The sequence below is a fragment of the Crassostrea angulata genome, chromosome 6 (assembly GCF_025612915.1).
Source record: "Crassostrea angulata isolate pt1a10 chromosome 6, ASM2561291v2, whole genome shotgun sequence".
In the NCBI taxonomy this organism is placed as follows: Eukaryota; Metazoa; Mollusca; class Bivalvia; order Ostreida; family Ostreidae; genus Magallana; species Magallana angulata.
The window spans coordinates 45053999-45073425 of record NC_069116.1 but is presented as its reverse complement, the minus strand read 5'-3'; the positions used below and the strand labels follow the sequence as shown (position 1 = coordinate 45073425).

Sequence of the window (19427 nt, the reverse complement as noted above, 5' to 3'; positions counted from 1 at the left end):
TACATAGTAAAATTATCACGAAAATATGCCTCGGACCCCCCCCCCCCCCCCCCTGGCAAACACAATTATCCTTCGGACCCCCCCTGGAAAAATTTTCTGGATCCGCGCATGCAAATTCATTGTAAAGATATCTAACATACTTGTATTGTAGCAATGAAGAAGATTTCTGAGGTACTCCCAGCCCATCGGACCTAAAAATCTGAACAATATCATAATATTACATCAAATCCGATACCATTTGTTAGCGTTTCTAGATTCAATGTTTTTTTTTTTCACAGTATAATAAAAAAGGAAATGTTTAGTTACCTAAAGTCTTCATTTGGTAGATGCACGTTTTGTTTTTCGGGTTGTGCACTTCTTTATTAAAATAATAATCTTTATTGATAAAAAAAATATCAACACATATAATCTGGGGGCATTAATAAATTAATTTGAGTCATTGTTTACTCTACAAAATTTGTACCATCATAGCAGAGACTTGCAGTCACTGAGGAATCCGGTAATTCTGACAACTCGATCAGTTGAGAGTTTTACATACATATTGAGTTGAATAACTATTATAATTATTTAAATACTTAACATACTTCGACAAGCTTATTTAAAAATTCTGTTAACAATAATTTCTGCTTTTAAAAACGTGTCTTTTTATATTCTCGACAGATATTGTTAGTTGTATCTGTTTGAATGTCGGTTTGTTAAGTGTTGCCCACTGAGATAAAGCGGTCTTGTTTATTTGACCTTCCTGCTGGATTTAAATGGTCACAGATGACTACACCGGGTTATAAATAAACATCTGGACAAGATGGCGGTGTAGGTGAAAAGTGGAGAAGGTTACAAGGTACAACATAATGCGGACCTTCTGCTGGCTGGTTGCGGTGGTCCTTGTTGTGACTGTGGACTCTAAGGGACCAGGACTGAAGACCAGGATAACAGACAAAGCTCTTAATTATGGTAGTCTCCCTTTCTTTCATTCTCTCATTCAATGTCTCTCACACTTTCAATCTCTCTTTCTCTCATTCATTCTCTTTCTCTAATTCATTCTCTCATTCTGTGTTTCTCTCACATAGCCAATCTCTCTCTCAATCTCTCTCCCTCTCTCATTCATTCTCATTCAATATGTCTCACATATTCTCTCTCTCTCTCTCTCTCTCTCTCTCTCTCTCTCTCTCTCTCTCTCTCTCTCTCTCTCTCTCTCTCTCCAGAATCGCGATTCTAAAACGAAACAAAGAATAAACATTCTGATCTACATACTTGAGTAACAAAATCAAATGAAAATTTGAAATTTCGTATTGTACTACGAACGACCTCGATTCCCTATGGTACAGAGGATAATAAATATCCACACCGTCTGGCTGATATTGATGTTTCGGGCTGATACAGAATGTGATGTGGAAAAGGGTATAAATGCAAATTAAAGTACCACGTATGTAATAAAAGTTTATATATTTACTATAGCTGCCGACGTCGCTTTGGATATTCTTTCCAAACAAATCACAGGACTTGTAATTCCCGACCAGCACGGAAGTTCCGGGGATGTTTCGTACGACCTCACCGGGTTCGTTATATTTCTTTTTTTTGTTTATCCAATCGCATGTTTTCACATGTATGAATATTTAATTTCTTTCTGTTTACTCTATGGCATGTCAAACTTGGAAATAAATCATAATTTCTGTATATATTAGAAAATTATTTGCAATGGTTTTTTTTTCAAAAGTACAATTTTTGTAATGAAATTCTACACGTATAATCATGTTTTAATGGTATCCGGTATAAATCTATTTGTATTCTTATCTTTCTGTATATATAGGTATCGTACAATTCCATTCGTACAAAACACATTGAAACATTCTAGGGTATAAATAATTATTAAGCTTTTAAAAAACCAAACGAAAATTATTCAATAGATATAATAAAACCTATAGTTTTATTAAATAAATGTTTGCCTTACTTAGAACATAACCGACTTTTTCATTAGCCACTGATCAAAAGTTTTGTGCCCATCAAATTACCTCTCTTTTGTTATTGTCTCTCTGAGCTGTCTATCTAAAATTCTAAATGTGACGTCCTTGTGAACTTACTATTAAAAACATCAATTAATAGAATATTTAGCGATCGCTGATTGGATGAAAAAGTGGATAATGTTCTAAACTCTTGATAATTCACGATATTTTAAAATCTTTCAAAGGTGAGGTCAATTTATCACACAAATACAAGACAAATAAAGTAATTTGTTTATCTCATTTGTTTTTCATGATGTTTTAGAATGTATTGCATTGTCTCTTGTAAGAAAAATATTGTTTAATAATCATTATCTTAAAAACCCAGACAACTTGAAATTTAGAACACTTATGTTATCTTCAAATCATGTAATTCATGTAAATCTTTCAAAGGTGAGGTCAATTTATCAAACAAATACAAGACAAATAAAGTAAGTTGTTTATCTCATATGTTTTTCATGATGTGTTAGAATGCATTGCATTGTCTCTTGTAAGAAAAATATTGTTTAATAATCATTATCTTAAAAACCCCAACAACTTGAAATTTAGAACACTTATGTTATCTTCAAATCATGTAATTCTTATGAAAATGTGTAATTTAATTTGAAAAATATTTGATTTGGTCTTTCATCCTCCGTAACAACTGTAAAAAAAAAATTCAGTGTTTACTTTATTCTGTTTCTCTTTTGTAAATCCTGCTTTTCTAATACTTTCGTATATAATTCTTCTGCACCTCAGATAACATTATATATTATGAGTGAAATTAAATGAACTTGAACTTAAACTTGTTATCAAATGTTTTCAAAGTATTAACCGTGTTTATTATATGTGAAAGTTGTCAACTATTTTATGAATAGTTTGAATCTACGCAATTGATACATGTAACATAATGCTGCGAGTAAAAATCTTGCCGTAAATTTTCATCATGCGTACAGTGTATTCATATTTCAGGTATAGATTTTTAATGTGATATATTTCTTTTCAGGTTGAAAATTAATGGCTTCGGGAAACCAAACAGTAAAATTTCAACAAAACCAAACGTTGGGCTGACGTTGACCACGACAGGGTCATCGTTGAATGTCCATGGCAACTTCCACTACAAATATCACGGAATGTAAGGCAATTTATCAATATCTTATAACAGGCAAAAATAAGAGAGAGAGAGAGAGAGAGACAGACAGACAGACAGACAGAGCACGGAGTTCCTTTCCTAAGCATTGTTGTCAATGAATCGGATTTGAGTAGCTACAGGCCTGGATCTGAATGAAACAAATTTCACTGGGATTTACAAAAATTGCTTTTATTTAATGTAATTTTTTTAAAGATTAATCCCAATACGTTTTTTTAATATCATATATAGTCAAAATGACGTCTTTACGAAAATCATTTTATAACAATAGCAAAAAGTTATATATGAGTGATCAAAAGATTGATGACTATTAAGAACGTTATAATGGGTCGTGTCCTTTTAAGACAAACTGACTGCTAAACCCCCAATAATGCTTTCTTTTAATTTCAGAATACCAATATCGGATTCTGGCAGTTTTGACTTGCGTACAAGTGGTATCAATTTTGCAATTGAAATACGATTAGGTAAGTCAAAACAATCTCTACACATTTTAGATTCTTACATCAGTATTCTGTAAACGGTTTATATTTGCCCCTTTAACATATTAAGCTTATGGCAGAATTGCGAACCGGTTCTTTTGATTTCTCAGTAATGCAGTAAGCTTAAGATGTGATGTTACCATACATGTATATCATAAAACATAGCAATAGAAATAACTTAAGAAAAATAAAAGAAGTTTGTAGTCTTTGGAAATCAACAAACCTACACTAAACTTTATTTCTAAAAGTCCAGCAAAGAAATTCGAAAATTCGTAGAAAATGCAGCCGTATTTTTTAATATTCTCATAAGAATACGGGGTGCAAATATTTTGGAATTCCACGCCACTTTCGTGAGGATTTTCCCCCCGTTCTTCACCCCTTGGTGCATGTATTCATTTCAGGATCGGACAGCACAGGACACCCTACCATGAGTTCATTCGGCTGTACGTGCAGTGTCACCTCTGCTGACATCACTTTTCATGGCGGAACTGCATGGATCTACAACTTGTTTTCCGATTTGGTGGCGGACAAACTAAAGGACATGATCGGAGGAGGCAATGGGATTGTAAGTTACTTATTTTCAATACTGACAAAAAGTTAAATATGAAACGCGGAATTTTTTTTAGACGAATTGGAAATAAATTATAATTAATAAATCAAATAATAATTAATAAATCAATCAAAAATTAATAAATTTATTAATAAATTTATTGGAAATAAAAACACTTGACAGGTCTGAGTACACATTTGAAATGACTGTTATCACGCAAACTATGACTATGACTATAAAGAATACACCTAGAAGATGATTATATCATGCACATCCAATCTTGATCCCCCATTTTAATTTGAGTTTGGGATATGTAGTCAGTCAGTGTTATTTTAAGAATAATTAAAAATCCACATACATGCATGTACATGTATATGTGCCGTTGAGTAGAAAGCATGATCAACAAATACATGTACAGTGTGTGTATATATATATATATATATATATATATATATATATATATATATATATATATATATATATATATATATATATATATACATGTATATATATATATACATATATATATATATATATATATATATATATATATATATATATATATATATATATATACACACATATTTGTGTGATCAAATAATAATCCAGAATAGTAAAAGATTGCTTTCTTACAAACAGAATGTTTAATTATCAAACAATAACTTTTCATTACATGATAATATGAAACTTATAGATTTCACATAATATATATACATGTAATTAGTTTTATTAATGACATACATATGCTATAATTGTTGTGGTTTATATAAAGCTACAGATCCCTTGTAAAAAAAATCAAATATGTTTTTCTTTAATCTTTTTAGCTTTGTCAACAGCTCGTACATCTTATTAATGTGAATGGAATGGAAAGTTTAAAGAATCTTCCAGGTAGTATTGATAATCTTAAGCTTTGATATTCAAATTCATCTATTACACACTAATTTGGACGAATAAATATATATCCGTGAGGGGATTTTCAATGTTTATGATAAACACGAGAAAACAATCCTGTATTTTGGTCATATTTTAAAAAAAGTACATTTATTTATCGTAATTCTTTTGATGTTTTCATAGAGATGTTTCTTGTGTGTTCGTGTATTATATGTTTTACATGAAATAAATAAAATGTACATAATTTATATATACACCACAGTGACTGTGGAAATTGCCAAGCTGTTTCTTTTGGACTACAGATTCATTACAACTCCGTCATTTCAACCCACATTTATGGAATCGTATCACAAAGTAAGATTGTAAAAACAGAGTACCTGGTATATACATGTATTTAGATTACTGAGTAAACAAAAATGTAATAACATACGTATTACATTACTCACCATTCGTAATGCAATCACTTTATACAAAAACTGGTTTCAATTGTAAAACTTTTCTGACCAAATCACTCAGTGCAACTCAATGCACTGGATGTTTTCAATTTAAAGATGGCAGGGTTTTTTTTTATTAATAATATACAAGTAAACAAACATGTGTATATTGTCAATGTTTTAATACCAGGGTGAAGTATACTGGAAGCCCGACCCCCAAGAGGCTCCCTTACCCCTGCCGGCGTTACTTCCGTCATCAGACACTTCCAGGATGATGTACCTATGGGTGTCTGACTTCCTCTTCAATTCCATGTCTTACAATGCATTTAAATACAGGCAACTCCAATACAACGTAACAAACAAAGATGTAAGTGGTATTATAGAACTTTAAATTTAAAGTACTTTGACATTCAAATCAGATAAACTTGGATGCATGTAATTACTGAGTATCATCAAAGTTTGAGTATTATTACAAATATTAAAAACATTTGTCTATTTTTATTAGTTTATACAGCATGTATGAAGCATTGTTTAGTTTCAAAGGGTGGACATAACTTTTCAAATAATTCTACAAGTGTTCGACTTCCGCTAGACTCAAGCCCCTATTGACCGACAAAGCAATCGATCGAAGTACATGTATATAATAATGTGATCAAGTTGTTTTGACCTAGAATTCACACAAATATGAACACTCCCCTCCCACCTCCCAAAAAAAGATGCCAATTGGTACATGTATTTACCTTCATAAAAATTATCGTTACTTCTTCTTTTTACTTTGCACTTGAAATGACAAGCAGAATATATATTCCTAATTTCATGCAGCTCCCTGGAGGGGTTCTTAACACTACTTGCAGCAAACTCACTTGCATCGGGAAGTTTATTCCGGAGGTAAGTAAAATTATACACGAATTGTCCATGTTTTCTGAACAACGAGCCAAATTGTGGATTTTATTTATACAGAACTTGATGTTTTATTGTTCATTAGAATATATTTAAGCTGTATGGTCCGATTTCTTGACACAAATATTTATTTTTTTAAAGTTATGCTAAATGTGGAAATGTAGTGTAAAATGTCAATATGTAAAGGAAAAGGAAGAAAAATCCCAACAAATTTAAAATAAAATTGATTCAAACGAAATAAAGGAAGAAGTCTTGTATAGTTTCTGTCTTGTCAAAATCAAATTAAAAATAATCGTATTTTATTTCCGTCCAACAATAATTGAACATTACATAAAACAGGCACATTTAATTAATTGCATTTTATAGCATTTAAGAACAAAAAAACTTTTGACGTTTGAAAAAAATCAACACTTTTTTCTACCGTAACATTAATATACAAGTTCATCTTATTGTCATCACATTGAAAGAAATTGACTCAAATTCCAAATTTTACACAGAATTATATTAACTTAATAAACTATCAGTATTATTTAAGAAAAATAATCGATTCGCCATGTTTTTTCTGTGAAGCAAACATTGAAACAATTAATCATTCATTTTTATGAATGTTAATTTTGTAAAATAACTATGGTGGAAAATTGAAGAATTGTCCTTTATTAATAAATTTTTTATCTCTATAACTTTTGATAGAAAATCAATAATATATGGTAAATTTTTAAAGTCTTGTTCGCATAATTTATAATGCTGGTCGGTGATCAATTAAGTTTTTGCCAAAAAAATCATAATTATTATAATCTACAGAATTTCATTATGGTAAAGTTAATCAATAATGACATATTTTTAATTGCTTTTAAAGAATTATATATATTTACAATATGAAAACCATTGGCAGACAATCTTTGAACAATTGTAACATGCATTTATGTCGTATTATGTTATTAGCTAAAATTGCATAATTGTTTTTGTATTGAAAAAAAATTGCTCATTTATCTTATATTATTTTTAACAAAGAACAATAAATGTTTAAAATATGAACCCCTTTCCCTATTCTTCCTTACAATATACCACCTTTTTTCTTTTCTTTCTGGAAAACAACGATATCTTATTCCACACTAGGGAACTTACATCTTACAACTGCATGCATGCAATTTTTCTTAAAGATTGGTAAAAGATTCCCACACACTACAGTGATGTTGTACATGAAATCTACATCAATGCCAAACATGACGGTACAGAACGGATCTACGGTAGTGAACGCTGCCGGGGACATCGTGTTCTTTGCGCAACAACCGGGCGGAAAATACACCTACTTCCTAACGCTGTCAGCTGTAAGTACATGTAGTGATGATTTTAACGTTCATAATATTATATCTTTTTTTCTGGAAGATTCAATTATTTTTTTTGTGATATTCTAAATCGTCCGGTTTTGTTTAGACGATGTCCTCAACGATTTCAATAATGATACAAAATGAGACCATACGCGGGAAAGTGCTTAAATTACCGTAAGTATAAAGTTGTGTTATTAATTTCTGGCATTTTCTGACAAAACAAATGTTTATCTCTTTTAAGATTAACGATTAACTAATCCTGGATAAAAAAGAATAATAGGTCAAGTTACATATGAGTATATCTGTATCAGCAATGATTTATAAAACTATGAAATAATGGCATAATTATTAGGTGAAATATATATTTAATATATAAGAATGAATGAATATATATATATATATATATATATATATATATATATATATATATATATATATATATATATATATATATATATATATATATATATATATATAAAACTTTGTATTTTATGAATCATATAACATGTATGTATAAATGTATATTATTTGATGGACCATCCTATTCTTCTTTGATCTCAACTTACATCCATTTATTTCCATTGTAGAATAGCTGTTAAAGTTAAAGATTCTAAAATTGGTCAGTTATCAGTAAGTAAAATTTTGTTAATTAATTTTTTTTTTCATCTATTACCATTACCGATTTTATTGCCATATTATGATCAACTACTTTATATTTATCATTATCATATCATTATTATAGCCACAAGTATTGGATTTGGTACTTAAAGGAGTTATTACGCTGTTTGTGGAACCAAAACTAAATGGTAATTAAAGTTTTCAGCAATTCTGCCATAAATGATAATCAATGTTTCTCAGAGACATTTTAAATTTTAATTATAACCAACAGAAATCACGCAGAAAGATATGAATCATAAAATTGTATATAAAAAGAGATAAGGAATTTGTAATATTTACATTATTTAGAATTGGGAAGTAAAGGTTTTCCTCTGCCAGTGATTGAATCTGTACATTTTGTGGACACCCAACTATACACAGCTAAGGTAAATTAGTTCTCATTTTAACGCTTTTTCAATGGAACAAAATGAAAGGTGGTTTAAACGCTCTGAAGTACATTTCGTCTTTAACATTTTAGATGCCTTAACAAGAATCAAAAGACATATATATTTTTTTTGTTTGATAATTCTGCCTCCTATAAATGAGATGACAGTAGTTTGAACATTATTTTAGACATATATGATGGTCACTAAAGATACGAAGACTTTTGCCATAGCTTATTTACTTAACGTCATATTATCATGCACAGAACTTGATAGACATTATTTAGCAATAATATCCATTTATTTGATCTCAAATAATTAATATATATTCATTTTTATCTAAGAATCATTCAAATTTAATTCTGTAAAAATGAGGTCACGGCGCACGGTCAATGCAAACAATGCAACATATAATATCAAAAGCCATATTTACACAAATTATACAAATAATATTTAAACTGAGTTTAGAATGATGATGGTATATACTGTTTTCTTGAAAAGAAATTATTTATTAAAGAGAGATACATGTAGTCTTTATTAAAATTTACTAAAAATGATGAGGCTTCCAAACGTCACGGAGCAGCAAAAAGGTTCAATAGTACATGTATGAGTTCAACTCCGGAAAAGACCGACGAAAGCTGCTAAAATGCACATTGATGCAAACGATATGTCAAAGTAATTTGCGCATTTGTTATTTAATTATAATCAAGTTTTGGGGTGGTGGAAACTGTGATATGAGCACCACAATTATCTTTTATTTTTAATTATTGCAATCCAATATTTGTGATTGAAATAATATTAATGACTTGAACACAGACATGTACATACACATATTACGAAATATTTTTTTGAAAAAATATTGGGAACCTGGTAGCTCCATCCAAGAATAAACATATCCAAAGATTAAAACACATAAACCTTACAGTTATATATACATTCTTCTGTTTTTATTATTTGATTCCTTTTGGCTACTGATATTTAGATAGTGATATTGATTGTCGTTAAATATTTAAGAAATGAATTTTTATTTTTAAAAGTGTGTATTTACAATTTGCTGTCTTTTTCAGGATACTCTTCTTATCGCAACAAATCTAAAGTATGCCGGATAGTGATGGCGATACATGATTTTAATTCCTTTACTTGATAATGCTCGATTAACTTATGATATAAAATCACTCATGTCTTTCCCTCAGATTTTTTTTATTAAGTTTGTAATATAATTTTATGGAGTATGCACGTTTTGAAACTGCAATTTATACAGAGATTAGACTCACAAGAATTACACTTGTCAAATTTGCAAAGGATAATACAATATTGACCTATTATCCCTAATGATATCTTATTGTTTATTAATACATGTAGAGGTTTTAAACCCATGTATAACTTACTATTAGATAAATGAGGAAAATATGTACATCCATATTAAAATGGAGAGAAAAGGGTAACAACTATTCACAAACAGCTTGCAGTCAAATAAAACTTTTGAAATCCATTTAAGTCCACACGGGAATTAGAACTGCATTGTCTAAAATATCAAATGATTTTTATCCCTATAATCCTTTTATCCCTTTGTAAATTTCTATTATATGCCTCTAAAAAATGTACTTATCATAAATCATGCCATGTGTGTTTAAATGTTATGTAAGTGAAAAAGTCAATAAAAATGGTCATTGTATACCATATGTTTTTTTTTAACCATTGATAACTCTTTTTCCTTCATACATGTGTTTCAATTTATGATCAAATTTGAATGTTGAAATCATACAAGTCTCTCTATCAAGAGATAAACATGTACAATGTGTCTACCAAATCGTGAAGTGGTAGATTCCAATGCATGATGTAGATCTTCTATCTGGGGTGAATAACATAAAGAATTCGATTAATGTATAGACTCGATATCATCATGGATCATTAGACTCAGCATAGTTGTCTTAGTCTTGACAAGCAACATTGATCCTACATCAGTTTCTGGTAACATTATGACAATGTAAGAGATAAAGTCTTTTTAGAGTATGTTTGTAATGCCAGAATAGACGTCCTTTTAAAGCGCTCGAGTTGTTCGATTGGAGTCGATTGTTTATGTGGTTACACGATACGATTTTAAAATCGATTTTCAGTTAATAAAACTTTTCTAATAATATCATTGTTCGACAAATAGTCATTATGCCTTCACGATTCTCACCAGAGTGTCGATTTAAAATGGGATGAACTTCAAATTTTCAACTTTCGACATAGGTGATGCAAATGCAAATGCAAAATCGTATGACCGTACCAAAAGATATCTTCTAGTGATCTGGTGGAACATACTAGATTATGATCACTGTTTTAGAAAACCTAATCTAGACAGTACTTAATTAAAAATCGAAAATATTGAGAAAGAGATCTTTACTTGACAATATTCATTTTTTTCTCTTGTGATCTCTCCATTAGACAATTGCTACATCGCCTCTAGCGTTTTCCGTCACCCATGGGAACAACATTGAAAACGCCATCTTTTGCAGATGGCAACCCATCATAGATCATAAGTAGATGTTTTGTTTTGGTAGTACATACGGAGACGATTCTTCTTCACCAGTTGTTTTGTTCTAAAGTTTTGCGGAATATTCACCTGAGAGTATAACATAATCGAGATTGTCTTTGTTTGCAATCTCTCACAAAAGTTTATGTATAGGTAAAATGTTGGATATACAAAGAAGGAAAATATAATATACAGTAGAGCTCTACGCCGAGCAAATATACAGTTAAATGGGTTTAATAAAGCTTTATACATGTACTTCGTTTGGTTTCATTAAATTATTGTTATTTAGATTTAGAGACAGTCTTTGGAAAACATAAATTAGTCCCCCCCCCCTCATTTATGACACAATGCGGTGTAGAGTTTATAAAAGCTTTATCATTAAAAAGTAAGTACTGTGAAATATATAAGTATAGTTTGATAATATACAAAACTGCAAATGCTCGTTTGTTTGAAAGATTTGGATGACTTATTTGTTTATGTTTAAAAACCATATAATTTAAAACTTCTGATTGAAGGTTTGAATTAGGATGCTTACTGAAGAAAAAACAAAGACTTGGAAGACATTCTGGTCTGTTTAATATAAAAAAAACCCTATAAACTCTAGGCCGTAAGATCATCATGTATTGATTTACAGTCAAAAATTGATAACTTTAACTCTGATGGCCTTCGGAAACATGTCATACTTAAATTTGAAAAATAGTATTGGTTGTTCTTTGGTTTGTCATTTATGAGATATTTTTAATTTTAAAGATATTTTGGTCAATATACTGTACAAGTAGTTGAATTATACTTTCAGAAATTCCTTCAGATCACTTTGACTTCATCAAGTGTAACATTGTTTTTTTTAACATTAATACTGGATAGAATTTAATACTTGGGTTGTAGTTAAGAAACTTATCAGGTACGAAAGCAACAATTTGAAGAGAAATGTCTACAATGAAATAGTACGAACATATCCTCATTATTCCTTTTATGGAGCGAGCTCCTGCTTTACATCGATGAATATTCATTAATCCTTCTCAATAAGATTTTGATAATAAAAAACATTATCATTAATTTTATTGGAAGAAAAAATGCTTTAAAAAAACAATGTAGTTCTCATACACATATTTATACAAAATTAAACCATTTTGTAACACAGTAAGCAAATTACGGTTTACAAACAGGCCAAACGTGTCAAACATTCATTTATACAGCCACTTTTTGAAAAAAGCACACAACAAGCTAAACGGGTTTGAATAAGCTTTAATGTAAAAATTTTTAGTCGCTAAAACAATGACGTGAATCTAACTTTAAAAAAAAGAATCTAGAATTTAATTTTTTAAAAGGGCATTGTCACGATTTTGGTCAAATTCTTTTATTCTGTTTTTGTTTTTTACAATGCTTTAGGAATGCATTTCTTATGATAAAATGAAATTTGAGAGTTATAAGCAAGATACAGGGCTCACAATTTTTGTCATATAAAGAGGGCTGGTGCCCTTTTTTTGTGGGTTTTTTTTTACAGTGCTGCTATCCTGAAAAGTGACAACGATAGGATATGGTAGGATACAGGATGCAGGATACGTGATAGAAATACTGAAGTCAAACTCAATCCTAATCGATCCATTTCTGCATCCTGTAGCCAAGGACTCAAGTATAAATTAAAGTTGGTTTGCGAAAAGAAAATTAATTTAGAAGTGGATTTACAACAACAATATTGTTTGTAATACAAAGTAAAACATCTTTGTAAATCAAGCTGGCATTATAAATGTATAATAAGCAAATGTAGATGTAGCAGATGTACGCATGCAGGGGGTATATCTATTAACACCCCATAGTCAAGTTACCCAGGTTGTTTGATAGTCTGTAATTTGCATTTGCGCACAACAGGATCACTGAGTGTAAGGTGTCAAGTATGTTTTCACCATAACGCAATTAACACGTCTAGCATCGAATATCTTTATGTAATTATTGTCGTAATATATCATGTCATATGTGAATATTATTTCATTACTATTTTTTCTGTTCTGGCTGCTGGACGCAAAAATTTTTCATGAACTTTGTTTAACCCATCCACCCACATTCCTTTAAACATACATGTACTATATAGTATGTAAGACTTCATATTTTCCCCATATTTTCATATGAACACTGTTTATTTGTGGGATGGCTGTTTTTAACCCCACCTTTGCAAAATTATTGTCATTTATTCAATGCTTTTTTATTAATTACTCTGTTGTTTTCATTTTAAAACAATACAAATGTAATTCAGTGAATAAACGACCTTTAATGCAATAACTTGTTCACTTTTCTTTGCGAATAAACTTGGACTCATTGGATTATGATAATGAACACGTTTTTCTGGAGTATGGTGGATTTCCTTTACTAGAAAAATTTGGTTGTCAAAAAACATTTTTTGTAATATCTTTTGACCCTTTACTTCTACTCCGTTCACTAAACCAAAACATCAAGTTTCTCTTTGATGGAAAACTAGTACTTTCATTTTCGGACCTACAAATCTTTTTGCCTCAAAATAACTACTCTGTTCCTTAAGACTCTCAATTATAGACATAGATCTGATATAATTATTCTAAAAACCTTGACATCTTGACTTTTTTTAGAGCAATAATCACCTTTTTATTTTGGACGATAACGACGTAGTGTAAAACGAGCATCTACAGAGCAAACAAATTAATGATATCTTAAAATAGAAGTGTTTCAAATAAATCTGAAGGTGGTCTCAAAATTTTAATTTTATTACTCAATTGTTAATATTAAAAACCAAGCGCGACAAATCTATGATGTGTTATCTATTTCCCGGGAATACTTTTAGCAGGTGACTGAGGTTGAAAATCTTACAGAAATGAAAGTTGCCTCTTGTGTGTGCATTTTTATACTTGTAAGTGGTTTGATTTAAGGTCAGACGACACATTCCTCAATTTTAGATAACTTTTTCCAGGAATTTGTTAATGGTTTACTTCTACTCTGACAAGCTTTCTTGCAAAAATTTAGGGTACCCTACCAGGCATTTCTGCAAAATACTAGAGTATGCAATTTCCTATATAATCTTCTTGAAAATACACTTGAATTGCTGATATAAAAATAAATACATCTACAGCACAGCGAAATTCACTTTAATAGAACTATATCTCCGCCGGGGCAGGGCTTTAAACTCACGACCTCTAGAACCTTTACGCCTCTGGCAGTGAGCGGCCACAGTTCTAACCACTCGACCATCTAGACATATAACCAAATACAAGTAAATTTTGATCATTTTTAATGTAATTATAAAATTAATATTTTTTATTGGAACTCTTTATTACGAGGAGATACAAAAAAGATTCTCGAGGAACGTGTCGTCTGACCTTAATACACAGATATTTATGTCCACAAATTTTCTCCGGTGTAAGAAAGATGATTCTTGCAATTCGTAGTTTTTTTTTTGCTTTTGATATAATAGCAATGCACAGGGGAAAACAAAACTCCTCAATAATCAGTTTTACTGGTTAGCTTCAGCACACTGGTCAGTGTAAGAGGTACTTAAAGGGATAAACAAAGTGCCGTAGGAAAATTTCGACAATCAAGTACATAAAATGCTGCTAACACAAATACACAAACATTTTGTACATAAAACAATTTGTTGTACCAAAAAAAAAATTATATAGCTTTAAATTATCAGAACAATTTGACAATGATACTGGTTGAAGACTAATGATACCAATTAGATCACATTTATATATGTACTTGTCATGGAGAATCAGCTGGTATTAAAAATATCGGTGAAAGGACATGGATATTCCTTTAACATAGAAAGGATTTTTTAATCTTCATAATAAGTCTCACTCTGTTCCTGCGAAGTTCGGAAGCTATTCTGAGTGACTAAAAGGCGTTATGTTCTTGTATTCATAATTTTCAAACAAAATGACATGTAGGACTTCATATTTATTGCTTTTATACCCTTTGGCAACATTTTGGCCAGTTTTGGGCAGAAACAAGCCAGTTCAAAAATGTTTACATTCTTATCCTCAAATGTACAAGATGACCGCATATCCCCCGAAACGGAACTGTTAATAAGAAATAAGACTTTTATTAACACGATATTTTCGTCAAAAGGGAAAGCGAGAAAATAATTAATAGCGTCACTGCATACTAGTGATGAGTTCAACTACTTGTACCTGGGGGTACTTAGACGTACTAATCCAACAAATATTAGAAATTTGTTAACAACATCCTCACGAATATGCCCTGGGGCTGTGCTAGCGCTTTGTAGTGGCTGCTTTGCCTCCACCGATTTAAGCTTGTTTTTCTTGAAATACTAAGTTTCTTATTTTAGGATTTGGTGGCTTGACACATAAGACATTGACGTATATTACAACCGTGTTGTCCTCAATTCATGCCCGGCTCTATTTAATTTATGAATTTTTCAATGATACTTAATAACTTAACCTTCTCATGGAGAGAACTAATATAGATAGTTTGCCCGCTGTTCAATCCAGATTCATTTATATACTTATATGTATATTTTTGAATAAAATATTTCTTAAACTAACTTAACCTTGGTTTAAAATGTGAGCCGTCAGCTTTTTCCTTGGTAATTTTAATAAAAATGTGCTTCAAAATGTCATTTTTAATGACAGAATGATTTTTTCTTACTTTTTTTTCTTACGATAAAATGTATCCATATTATCTACAAACCCCCCGGAAAAGGTTATGAAAAATCTTATTGAGTATAGATCTTATCCCTATCAGTTTTCACATGATTTCATATTATTTGTATAGAAGAGCATTTATTCTCTACATAATTCTCTTGAAATCATAAAGAAAGAGGAAAAGCTAATTTAGATATATTTAATGTCATCATGTATTTGACATCAAAATGACTGTCTGCGTTTGTCATAACAATCTTTAGGATCAACACAAAAAGATAAAGATGCAACTTCATGAAACTACATGAATGTGTATTGGGTAATATGCATGAAGACTGGTTAGTCACGTGCTTAGGATTTTGGTGAGATTGAATCCTTTGACCGAACTGTATCTTTGTCATCATACACGTCATAACTCATAACGATACCTCATAATTTTATAACGTTTACCAATATAACAAAATATGCGAACAAAATCGAGACTAGAGTTGTGTTGACAAAATAATGAACTTTTAACAATGAATCTCGCTTGTAACTTATCTAAATAATGACAATTATGGTGAAGCAATAGAAATGCCTACATGTGCGTTAAGAATGAAATCGTTAGTAAGTTTGAAATCCACTTATAGTAGCATTTGGTCACCATCGGTGAACTTTTGTAGTCATTGATTACCAATTTTTACCGACAGAACTATGAACTTTTAAGGAATCTTTGACGTTTCACGCGGAGTTTAACTTGGGGAAATTTTCATGAAAATTATTGGAATCGGAATTTTCTATGAATATGCTTTACTTCACATCAATTCCTTTTAATTTCAAATTAAATTTTATGCTGCTGTTTAAGAGAAGTACGTTGCGCTGACAAACTGTTTAGTACTACGAAGATCAATCAAAAAATACGAAGACAATGTGACTGTCTGTCATATATTTTTAAGTAAAGTCATAAATAACAGAATATTTTATGCAACAATACTTATTTTATTGATATACGAAGTTTTATTCCATTTGATGAAAAGGTATTTTTTTTATTATATTATTTATTTTAAAAACAACATGTTTTGTCACCACGGGGCACGGTAACGTTGAAAACAATTATGTCAAGATGACGCACGCACAGTTATTAAAAAAAATCAAATCTTTTTATCACCCTGAGTCTTTTGTGTTGTTCACCATACAATTTAAATCGGCAATACTTCACTTGACATTTTATTTGTTCACATTTGTTCGAAAATTGTAAGTTAGTTCCACGAAGTTTTTTTTTACCGGATGTCTCTTCGTTTACAGTCAGGAAATTCCTGAATGTCAGATTACGTTGTTTATTTTTTAATCAAATATTTATAGATATTCTACTCTCTTTCATATTGTTTGATGTTCAAAATACATTTACTACAACCCCACAAAATGTGTTAGAATTAAGCACAAGAGTGCAAATAATTTTCGACTTATTTTTTCCACCATTGAGCATATTTATCGACTTTTTATCGGCTTTTTACCGAGTTAGATCCATACTGTTTATACTTTTCGTTGCGCCGTGACGTCCGGCGACGTTAATGTTTTTAGTCAATTTTAAAGAGGACTGTATGTCTTTAGTTAATTATATCTGTTTAAAAAATCTATATATCCCGTCCTTATTCGGTACATATACTTGTAATATCATGACAATTTTTTATTTCAGGTTTCAATATTAGTTGGTTTTAAACAAAATTTATGGAGATATTATTTTCAACATAATATGATTTATTGTTGAAACAACACAGATTTTGACCGTGCGCTGTGACTTCCTTTTTGCATGATTAGATTTTAAAAAGAAGATGGGTGGATAAGGCGTGTAAAATGCTCATACGCGGTCGGACAGGCTACTAAAAAATTAAAGTATCAACAAATCTGATGGATTTTTTTAAAAACAATATATATTTAACGAATCATTGATGTGTAACCTGTAGGTATGTTCAATACTTGGAATATGTTGACTCAAACAGGCATATACGAATCAAAACCTGCAAATATTGTCATTTTTTAGAACTTCAAGGCATTTTCTTTTATAGAGTGGGTCTGTGCTCCATATTTTTCTCATAGTCTAATTAAGGTCTAATGGAAAACAAACCGATTTCAATCAACAAAAACGTGGAGAGATGACCCACTAAACATTAAAAATATCATTTTGTATCCCAACAACTGAACGTATTGAAAAAATAATACAAGTCCGGTAATTCGTGACCTTAGTCACACAAAATATTTAAAAAGCCGCCTTTGTTGTGTCTGAAATGGCTCAGTGATTAGAGTACCTGGCATAAATAAAAGAAAAAAAAAGAGTACCTGGCATAAGCTAACCGTATATATCTAGGGTTTTTATGTTACGGGTTCGATACCAGCAAAATTTCCGACAATATTTTTTTTTTCTTATTTTTTGTTAAATATATTAAAAACTGACTATAGTTAGAAATTTTGCTTTTGCAAAGTTGTATTATAATATATCTGAATAGATTTAATTGGGGAAAAATAAATTTAAAATTGTATTTCACTACTAAACCGAATGGGCATTTGCGCCATCTTATTCCCACATATTCTTTCTAATAAATGAATGAATATATAAACTTTTTTGACTTCAAATTGTTTGAAACAATTGCCTTATTATACCTACTGAATTTAGCAATAATATGACGTTAAATAACATAGCTATGACAAAAGTCTTCGTATTATTTTTATTCACCCTCGTACATGTATCTTCAATAAAAGTTCATAAGTAAACTTCAAGAATGTGTAAAATTCCCAGTAAAAAAATGAAATATGATTTTTCTGCCAAGAAGGACATCTACACAGTGTGTTATCATTACCTACATATGGAGGAACATTAGAATATATTGCTTCACAAAAAGATTGTCTTTGACCTGATGGTGTGTCATTATATTGACTCAATGTCATTTGGGCAAGGTCATAAGGAAGAGAAGTGCATAATTTGTGTCCGGTATTTACCTTTTTTCTAGAGGAACATTTTAGGTTCCCACTTCACACAAAGATAGCTTATGACCTGCGGTTGTTTCATGATTTTGACCGAAGGACATTTGTACAAGTTTAAGGTCACTTGAAGAAACATTGTATAATTTGTGTCTCATCTATACCCTTTTTATAGAGTAATTTGATGTTTCTCATTCATATAAAGTTTGCTGGTGACTTGATGGTTTACATGATCTTGATCCAAGGTCTATTGTTCAAGTTTAAGGTCACTGTCAAAAATCCATAGTTCTGTCAAGGCCATATCTTGTTATAGAAAATTACCAGGGGCTAAAACTTGACACAAAGATTAAATGACTACATGTTGTTTTACTATATGTCCTGATCCTAAGTTTTTATCATTTGTGCAATTTCAAGGTCACTGAAAGAAAAATGGTGCAACCATTACTATTTAATAGATAAATTCTTGAGTAATATTATGTCATAGCAAAGGGTATCATTTGTGAACCTGCTCACAATACCTCTTGTTAATTCTAGGTATCAGAATTAACATTGCTATTTACTAAAGTAAGCAATATATTTGA

The 19427-nt window shown here is 30.5% G+C and overlaps 1 protein-coding gene across 1 annotated transcript; it reads left to right on the top strand.

Moving 5' to 3' along the window:
- Window positions 1-770: 770 nt before the first annotated feature.
- On the top strand, window positions 771-10430 carry LOC128189295 (lipopolysaccharide-binding protein-like). The gene is made up of 15 exons (XM_052860845.1): window positions 771-951; window positions 1456-1555; window positions 2983-3111; window positions 3517-3590; window positions 4007-4170; window positions 4980-5043; window positions 5309-5400; window positions 5671-5847; window positions 6303-6368; window positions 7541-7708; window positions 7815-7882; window positions 8296-8338; window positions 8451-8514; window positions 8675-8751; window positions 9816-10430. The coding sequence occupies exons 1-15, from the start codon at window positions 849-851 to the stop codon at window positions 9855-9857; spliced, it is 1431 nt and encodes a 476-aa protein (XP_052716805.1). The 5' UTR covers window positions 771-848; the 3' UTR covers window positions 9858-10430.
- The last annotated feature ends 8997 nt before the right edge of the window (window positions 10431-19427 follow it).

Coding starts and splice junctions, on each gene's coding strand:
- LOC128189295 (XM_052860845.1), top strand. CDS start 849: ATGCGGACCTTCTGCTGGCTGGTTGCGGTGGTCCTTGTTGTGACTGTG. Junction 952..1,455: donor AGACAAAGCTCTTAATTATG/GTAGTCTCCCTT, acceptor TATTTACTATAG/CTGCCGACGTCGCTTTGGAT. Junction 8,752..9,815: donor CCCAACTATACACAGCTAAG/GTAAATTAGTTC, acceptor TGTCTTTTTCAG/GATACTCTTCTTATCGCAAC.